The 9,304-nt window shown below is 37.0% G+C and overlaps 1 protein-coding gene across 2 annotated transcripts; it reads right to left on the reverse strand.

The window, feature by feature from the left end:
- Window positions 1–4,512: 4,512 nt before the first annotated feature.
- Window positions 4,513–8,635, reverse strand: LOC122279280 (G-type lectin S-receptor-like serine/threonine-protein kinase At1g11330). Of its 2 annotated transcripts, XM_043089805.1 has the most exons (8): window positions 8,009–8,635; window positions 7,298–7,789; window positions 7,079–7,189; window positions 6,055–6,221; window positions 5,769–5,979; window positions 5,313–5,550; window positions 5,076–5,226; window positions 4,513–4,914 (listed from the first exon to the last, which is right to left on the reverse strand). In XM_043089805.1, exons 1-8 carry the CDS (start codon window positions 8,586–8,588, stop codon window positions 4,618–4,620), a joined length of 2,247 nt encoding a protein of 748 aa, XP_042945739.1. In that variant the 5' UTR covers window positions 8,589–8,635; the 3' UTR covers window positions 4,513–4,617. The 2 variants fall into 2 exon arrangements, with proteins under 2 accessions (XP_042945739.1, XP_042945738.1); XM_043089804.1 differs by having other exon boundaries at window positions 7,298–8,635.
- Between the last annotated feature and the right edge of the window lie 669 nt (window positions 8,636–9,304).

A 9,304-nucleotide genomic window follows, 5' to 3' on the forward strand; every position in this document is an offset into this window, starting at 1 on the left:
CCATAACTTTAGAGATTAACTTGTACACCACATTGCAAAGGCTAATAAGCCTAAATTCAGAAATCATTTCAGGCTTGCACTTCTTTGGTATCAAGGTTATAAAAGTATGATTTAGAGATGAGGGAATTGTACCAGTTCTGAGGGCTTGTAGGACAGCGGAGGTCACTTCATTTCCTACAATATGCCAGTATTGTTGGAAGAAAAGTGGTGGCATACCATCAGGTCCTGGTGATTTGGTAGGATGCATCTGGTTTAAAGCTGCTTTGACTTCCTCACTTGTAAAATCCTTTAATAGTTCCACATTCATATCCTCGGTTACTCTTCCACTCAGACCTTCCAAGAAATCCAGCTCCTCATTCAGATTGCTGCTTTGTCGCTCAGATTGAAACAAGGTTTGGAAGTAGGAAAGAATTAGTTGATTCCTTTCCTCATCATGCTGCCAAATCCCTTCTTCATTTTTCAGGCTTGTGATCCAATTTTTCTTTTTTCTTTGTGATGCTCTATAATGAAAAAACTTAGAGTTACTGTCACCACCTTTGAGCCACAATGCTTTGGCTCTTTGGTTCCACAGAATCTCTTCCCTTTCTAACCAAACCTGAAGTTGATTCTGAGCCTTCATCATTTCTTCTCTTGTTATACTACTTGGTTCAGCTAACTGTAATCTTTGAAGAGACTCTCGAGCCCTTTTGATTTACTGTTTCACATGCCCAAACTTCTGTTTATTCCATGCCTCTAGTCCCTTACTGCATATGCTCAGTCTGTCAACAATAGAACCAATAGGCCTATTTTCATGAGTCCCTTGCCAACATCGTGAAATAACATCACCACATTCATCATCCTCCACCCACATTGCCTCAAATCTAAAGAGCTTATGCCTATATTCATTATAAGCAGTGCTTGGTACAAGTATGATAGGCAAATGATCAGAAGATGCAGCAACACCATGCACAACTCGAGAAAGGGGAAAACATGCTTTCCAGCTGGGAGTAGCAACAAACTTTTCCAGTCTTTCACTAACCACCCCATACTCATATCTTCTGTTACACCATGTATACTTCTGGCCTTCAAACCCCAAATCAATCAAATTGCAATCATCAAGTACACTTCTAAAAGCTTGCATTAACCTTTCTGGACATGGCCTGCCTCCCATCTTTTCTTGTTGACTGAGTACTTCATTAAAATCTCCACATACCAACCATGGTATATTTCCTTCCTCCCTCAGTGTTCTAAGTAAGCTCCATGTTTCCTCTCTTTTTTCAGTTTCTGGATGTCCATACAAACCAGTAAATTTCCACTCCATTCCTCCATCAGTCTCACTAATTTTTGCATCAACATGAAACAAAGAGAAACTCTTTATTGATAACTTTATTTCATTCCTCCATAATAATGCCAAACCACCTTTCCTTCCATCACTAGCCACTGCAAAACAGCATTCAAACCCAACTCTCGCATGAATTCTTTCCATCTGTCTACTACTCAATTTTGTTTCCATTAAGAATAGAACAACAGGAACTTCTCTCCTGACCAAGTTACAGAGAGCTCTAACTCCTCGTGGGTTCCCAAGCCCACGAGAGTTCTAACTTATGGTTGTCATTGTTCTCGGCAGGGCTGCTGAGCAGCTACCACCGTTGAGCTTAAATTGAGATCATTATCAACCTCACTTTCTACCATTACTCTCCTTCCTCATTTTTGAATAGTAGAAGTCAGTTCAAAGGCCTTCCTCTTACCTTTTACTTCTTGCACCAGAGACACGCCAGTATCTTCATGAGCTGCATGACACATTCTGACCCACTTTCTATTAGGCCTGCCCCTCCTATGTTTTAATTGTGTTTCGACCATAGCCTCCACTCCAATGGGCTGAAGCCCATTTGTATTAATCACCATTGGCTCAGGCACCATATTAATACCTTCATTTGATGGACACTGAACCATTGCCTCTCTATCTTAGTTAGAGGAAACCTGCTGAGTTGGCTTATCAATTATAAAAACAGGAGTCAACATACCCTTATTGTTGCATGCTACGTTATCGCCCATTAAATCCTCCTCCTTGATTCATGCATAACAGAAACATTGAATAAATCTTTCTCTTGTAACGTCTCCTAATTCTCTTCCCTCTTCTCTGTCGATTCCGTACCTCCCAGCTTGACACCAATGGCCTGTCGATCACTTTCTGATGAAACTTTCGGTGTAGAATTCCGATGAGCTAAAGTCTGAGGTTTAGAGCTTTCCTTCCCTCTTCGTTGCAAAGAACCAGCACGTAGCCAAGCTCCGAATGGTAGTTGAGAAGAAACCTGTGCCTCTTGATGGCCAGCAAACTCACAGTCTTTAAGTTGATGACCAAGTTTACCACACCGGTAGCATAAATTTGGCAAGCGTTCGTAGGCAAAACAGATCCAGCAAATACCATATTGACTTTGGCACCTCGCATAAGAGGCTGAGATATATCAATCTTGACTCTAATTCTCATGAATTCTCCCCATGCAGCCTCTCCTTGTTCACCATCAAACTCCTCCATAATGCCTATCTTGTTACCAATAAGGCGTCCCACCTCCTCATTCATAGCATTTAACGGCATCTCATATAATCTAATCCAAAAGGACACTTCAGAAATTCTAATTTTTGTTACCTGCCGATCACCTTCCAAACGTTGCAAAAGAACCAAGCTTCTATCAAACGACCATGGTCCCTCACGAAGAACACGTTTAAGGAATTGGGATCCAAACTTATTCTAGTGGAGTTTGCGGATGAGCGTGATAAGCAAAAGAACCAAGCTTCTATCAAACGACCATGGTCCCTCACGAAGAACACGTTGCTTATCACGCTCATCCGCAAACTCCACTAGAATAAGTTTGGATCCCAATTCCTTAAAACTCACTTTATGAATAGGTTGCCATACTTTCCTCATCATGCTCTTGAGGGCCTCACGGTTATAATATCGATCCGATAGTAATGACATCACCAGACAGCATTCTCCACGTATAATATTTGGTTCCAAAACATTAGGATCCACATGAATCTCACTTCTCTCTTTCTCAGATAATGACAAATGTTGACATAAAGATTCTAAGGTTCTGCTTTGCCACTGAGAATTCTCATATGAGAATTTGAGAATTTTGAGTTTTAAGATTAAATATTAAAATATTATATTTTAATATTATTATTGTATTGGAATTTGAAAAATTTAAGAAAAAGTTAAATTGTTTATTATATTTTGTATGAGGATTTGAGAAAGTTATAATGATGAGATGAGAATTTTATGTTTAAGATAAAAATTCCTTGTGGCCAAACACAACCTAACTCTTCTGCTACTGAGACAGTAGACAAAAGAAACAAAAACTTGCACTGGGACAGGGGAGAAAACCTCCACGCAGAGAGGAAAAAAATAAAAAAAACTCTTCCAATACTTAAATTGTAAACTGGTGGTAAACGGCAAGGCAATAATTATTCTTAACGTTACGGACGCTCTGTAGAATGCACAAAATCCTTATTTCTTCTATGTGATGGTTATTTATTGTTTAATTTTCCTTTTTTTTTTCTTCTTTTCCTTCTTTTCAGAGGAAATAATATGAATCTTTGAAATTAAATTTTGGAGTCAGTGCTAAGTCTATAAGAAGGGAGAGAAAAAAAAAAACGCAAGAAAATAAGTTGTAACTACCAAATATATTTTATTAGCTATATTATTATTTTAAAACATAATTGTTTATAAAAACTATTTTTTTATATATAAGTTAATGTTAAAGTATGACTTTAACAGTGTATTTAATGTATGAAATTTACATATATATTTTATTTTATAATAAAATAAAAATATATTGACTAAGTTTTACAATATATATTCATACATATTTCTTGAATAATATTAAATATGTAACAAATATTGTAAAAATGAAAAATATGGCTTTGGTTGTGAAATAAAAACAAATCAATTTAAAAGCAAGTGGATCCCAAATGTGACGGTTTGCACTCAACCTCCGAGTTGGAGTTAAATTGCGTTTGAATGATGAAATAAAAAGGCAATGTGAAACAAAAGAGGTCGAAAGCTACCGGTGGAAAAACCAAAATATGATTTGAAAAACAGGAGCCAAGTTTGACCATTGTAATGCCATGCCTTTTGACCCTTTCGCCTTCTAATCTACAATAAATAAGGGAATCTAGAAGGACCCAATTATAGTTGAAAGATAGGGAATCTAAATATAGGGAATCACTTTTCATTCCCTAAACCTTTTCCCTAAAATAGGGATTCAGATGTTGGGGAGATTTTAACCAAATCCCTAAAATTCCTCTCAAATTATAGCGAAAACAGTTTTATGGGGAATGAGATAGGAATGCTTTAACACTAATGAACAATTTTGAAATGGAGGAGAGACACTGAAATGAGAGCATTTATGTTTGTAGTGAAAGTTTGGATATGGAGACCGTCTAACCATACAAAATATTTGAGATAATTTGTGTCTCATCTGTATAATCAAACTGAGCCTAATAAAGATCATATATAACTATAAAATCACTAAGTAATAACAAGAAGCTAGCATGTTCGCCAAATATATTGAAAATGCATTTAAAATCTACAACTTGTTCAATACAAAATGATTGTTTTACATTTTCAAGTGCATGCCATCATCTACCATGAACCATTGTTTCAGTGACATCGTTCATTGAGCACGGGTAAGAGAACTCATTTTCTGAGGTAATCTGATTTGCAGTGAATGCTGGCTGCCTTGGATGAGGTAGATCAACAATCTCACTCTTTAGCATAGAAATAACAATAGATATGGTTGGTCTATCTTTAGCGAAATCTTGTACACACAATAACCCAACATGTATGCATCTAAAGATTTCCTTTTCAAAGCCAGATTTTGATATTTTGGGATCAGCTAAGGTTGACAAGTTGTCCATGTTCCACATTTCCCATGCCTAGAAAGATGAAAATATGATTGGAGAAGATTCATTATCTTGTGTCAATCATTGGAGAAGATAGTAAGCAGGCTTTGAATGCTCCATTGGTATAGATATCAACTTGATAAATCAACAATCGAACATTTAAAGAATGGAGAAATGAGATCACGGAGACTTACAAATCCTAAAAGGCTCGCGGCTTGCTCATTGTGATAAAAATGAGAGATTTTCCTTCCGCTTACTATCTCTAGCAACAATACTCCAAAGCTGAAGACATCTGATTTTTCTGAAAATCGCCCCGCCATTGCATATTCAGGAGCCATGTAGCCACTTCAACATTTAAATACATCCAAATATTATAATACATAATATCAGTATTAGGATCTGATTGAATTCAACATATAAAAGGTACTTACTATGTTCCGACAACCCTTTTCGTATTGGCCTGGTCTTCATTGCCTCCAAAAATCCGAGCCATTCCAAAGTCTGATATTTTTGGATTTAGCTCTTCATCCAACAATATGTTACTTGCCTTTAGATCCCTATGAATAATCCTTAATCTCGAGTCCCTATGAAGATAGAGTAGACCTCGACCAATTCCTTCAATAATGTTGAAACGTTTTTTCCAATCTAGCAATTCTTGTTTGATTGAATCTGATGAATTTAATTCAAACCAATCAGAAAAATAAAATTGAATTTGAATTTTATAATTGTAATGAAGGTAATATTTGTAAAGATAGTCAACATAAAGTATGTGTATACAAGCTAAAATACCACAACCATAGATATCATTATTCATTTTGTGATGTAGATAATTGTAGACTATATATGATATTTGAAGATGCTAATGTCGGGCATTAGGATGAACTAACCAAAAAGACATGCATCCAAACTTTTGTTTGGCATGTATTCATAGACTAGCAACTTTTCTTCTCCTTCAACACACCCACCAAGGAGTCTAACAAGATTTCGGTGTTGGAGTTTAGAAATCACTATGACTTCATTCATAAATTCTTCTAGCCCTTGCCCTGAAGTTCTTGCAAGTCTTTTCACGGCAATTTCTTGTCCATCTAACAATTTTCCCTATAAACAAGCAACAACTCATTAAGTACATATTCAAATATTAAGCAATAATCCTCTACAAGAACAACCTTTTACCTTGTATACGGGGCCAAACCCACCTTGTCCAAGTTTGTTAGACAGGTGGAAGTTGTTCGTTGCACTTGTTAGCTCCTCAAGGCTAAATATCGGTAGTTCTTGGAGTTTATCTTGGTTTTTGCTGTCTAAAAGATTCTCTTCAGAATGAAATCCTAGACACGTTCCCCCTATATAGAACAATAAGTACTTAATAACTTTTTACTAAATTTTCTTTACCTTACTAGCTAGTTTAGTCCATCATAGTGATAGAATTTAGAATATAACAGAAATTGAGATGTGAAAGAGATGAAGGCCAACGAGGGAGAGAGAGAAGCTTTAAGGATTACATCTCTTATAGTTCTTAATGAATTAAATAGAAGATATAAGCCTCTATTTATAAGATGAATCTCTTGGAAATCAAATCTCTTGATCATAAGATAAATAATTTAATAATTATAAAAATCAAAATTTTTAAGACTCAAATAAAATTCTTGATTTGATATTGTCTTTAATATGTTCTTTTAAATTGAAGGTGAAAAATCTTAAAATCTAAACATAGCCTCTGTAATTGTTGATTGGTCACCCTGAGATCATAATAATTTTATCGGAACTAATGAATAAAGCGAAACTTATAAATGGTAAGACAATGACTAGTAGTTAGAATGTCAAATTTTGGAGTTATAGCTGACAAATGGTTGATAATAGGCGAAAGCCAATAAAGGGAATGAGAAAACCAATGACAAAACAATTATAGCATGCTCTTTACAGACCAAAAGGGAAGATTCGTGAGAGAGGTAAAGCCAAAATAGGGATTAAACAAAGAGTCGTCGAAAGTGTGGTATCAGCCAAATTAATAGGGCGAGATGTATAGGTCATTGATATGGAATTGAAGTTTTAGTCGTGTGTTTAAAATGGAGGTGGAAAAGAGGCTACTTTTGAGATATTTATGTGGTTTAGGTGATGGTTAAGACTTAAGGATATAGCCAGGAGGGTATATATGCTAAAGTTTTTCTTCTCTAAATATGGGAAGGAAAGTGCATTTTACCTCTACGTTTTGCCATCCACCGGCATAAGAATAAAGTGCACATGGCCATGAAGACTATTCCTATGACCACTGTGACTATGACGATTACTTTCCCTTGCTCGTTTTTATGACCTGTAAATCAGAAACATCAAACTACATTAATCCGATGTAAGATATAGACTTTGATTCGTAGTCGTAGATATATATATAAACATGGATAGAGAAAAGAAAGCAGCCTACCGAGCTCTGAATATGCCACACGAACATAAAGATCAACTCCGCCGCTGGAAAACTTCTGTGAATCTATTAAATCTCTGGTCCATGACATACACCCAATGCCAGATTCGTATGCATAAGCCATACAAGAACAGTCTTCCAAGCACCGGTATCTGCATTCATCCTCAAAAACAGATGACCAATTTGCCAAACTTGGCGTTTTCATCATCGTCACCTTTAAAAACCCATCTTTTTTGTCTTCTTTACCACCTGTGCTCACTTTCAAACACTGCAAGGGTGTCCTTCTTACGCATCCACTTGTCCAATCTCCTCTATTCCATTCTTCTATATTCTTTGGTTCAAAACCCTCTAGGCAGCTGCAGATTACTTTTTTTTTTGGGTTACAATTTCCAAATGCCCCACACTTGCCGTAAACATCACACTCAGACGTCAAAGACGACCACGAGACCACCCAATCCTTCCCATTAATGGAATAAGTTTCCAGTAAGTTTCCTTCTGCGTTTAAGACATAATGGAATGGCAATGACTTGTTTGAAAACTCAAAAGCAAAATAGAATGATCCCTCTTTGTCATCTACAAGACTAAATCTATTGAGATATCGAGCTTTCATGGTTGGTACTCCAATAAAGATCATACCATTCCACGGACCACTGCGCCAATAAGGGCTACTACCATTCCAAATAAATACTTCAGGAAGATTGAAAGAGTAAGTACCAGCAGAAAAGGTTCCAAAGGCTGGATCTGAAGAACTCTTCCATGATGTGAGCTGAACGTTCTTGCCTGTTGTTGCATTAGTACTCAGCTTCATTTCTGGCAACCACGAATTAGAAGGATGTTGGAAACTCTCCCATGTGATTAACCCAGTTGTGTTTTCTTGTAAGACAAGGTTCCCTGTATCTAGAAGTCGTGCGCTCATATTGGAAACAGAACTTGTTACGTTTGATGACCACAAAATCGTCTTTTCTCCATCCAATACGACTAGATTGCCGTCTTCGGATATAGTAAGAATCCCGGAGGGGGTCTTGAGGGGCTTGTCTCTGTTAGCAACCCATATGACAGGACTCACAGGAGACTCAGAAACTTTAGCATACCATATCCCAACATAGCGATAGGTAGAATTCGCCGGGCTAAAAAATCCCAATTTGAACTCACCGCCATTGGAGATTATGGTTTGATCAGAGTCTTTGATAAAGCTAGGTGGTGCGATGGTGTCCGTGGCATGGCTGAACTCTAAACAAAAGGAAGACAGCAAGGCAAGGAAACATGACAAGTTTATGCTTCGAACAAGCCGCATAACGCATCAACTGCTACTTGTTTGTGAAAATAAAGAATTTTGATGCCGGGAGCTTTATTGTTTGGTTGCTTCTTATCTTCGCACCTTTCTTTGCCTGATATAATTGTCAATAGCCTCCAACTATCGAACACGTCGATTGTCAAACACGTGTGTTTGACCGTTGTAGTTATTTAGTTGTCTTTCCATCTGCTATTGGACATGAATGAGCACCGAATTGTATTGATTGACTTGTAGAGTATTCAACTCGACACTTCAGTTTTGTGTTTAATTATCGGAAAATGCTACTTTATCCATGGTTTTGACTTTATCGAAAAAGAAATTCAAATACAAATGCACCGTGAACGTGGCCAGGCGGCTGACAAAGCATTGTCCTTAATTATTTCATCTGGTTCAATTCTATGTTGCCGCCTTGGACGTTTGGAGCATAAGTCAAACATTACGGAATCGGGTAGGGGAGTTTTCTAGGAAAGTGGCTTATCTTTTGATAAAGCTATGTCAAATCCATCGTTGGGAAGTCGGCCATTGCAGCTATCCTGAAACTTCGCTCCTGAGTCGGAAAGTTCTTGGGAGGCACCATTCAAACACATCGTGCGATCTGACATGTCATGTGGAGTCCCACCCACTTTTATTAGAGTTCACCTTTATTTTCTTAAACTACTTGTCGTTCTGAAGCAACCTTTTGAAAATAAATTCTTTTGTCTGCTGAGTAATTAATA

This window comes from Carya illinoinensis, chromosome 10 (assembly GCF_018687715.1).
Source record: "Carya illinoinensis cultivar Pawnee chromosome 10, C.illinoinensisPawnee_v1, whole genome shotgun sequence".
Classification (NCBI taxonomy): Eukaryota; Viridiplantae; Streptophyta; class Magnoliopsida; order Fagales; family Juglandaceae; genus Carya; species Carya illinoinensis.

Excerpts from the sequence above, each read along its gene's own strand:
- LOC122279280 (XM_043089804.1), bottom strand. The coding sequence starts at position 8,588 with ATGCGGCTTGTTCGAAGCATAAACTTGTCATGTTTCCTTGCCTTGCTG. Across the intron at positions 5,980-6,054 it reads GGTTTGGCCCCGTATACAAG|GGAAAATTGTTAGATGGACA; the intron begins GTAAAAGGTTGT and ends GCTTGTTTATAG. Across the intron at positions 4,915-5,075 it reads CCGCGAGCCTTTTAGGATTT|GCATGGGAAATGTGGAACAT; the intron begins GTAAGTCTCCGT and ends TCATCTTTCTAG.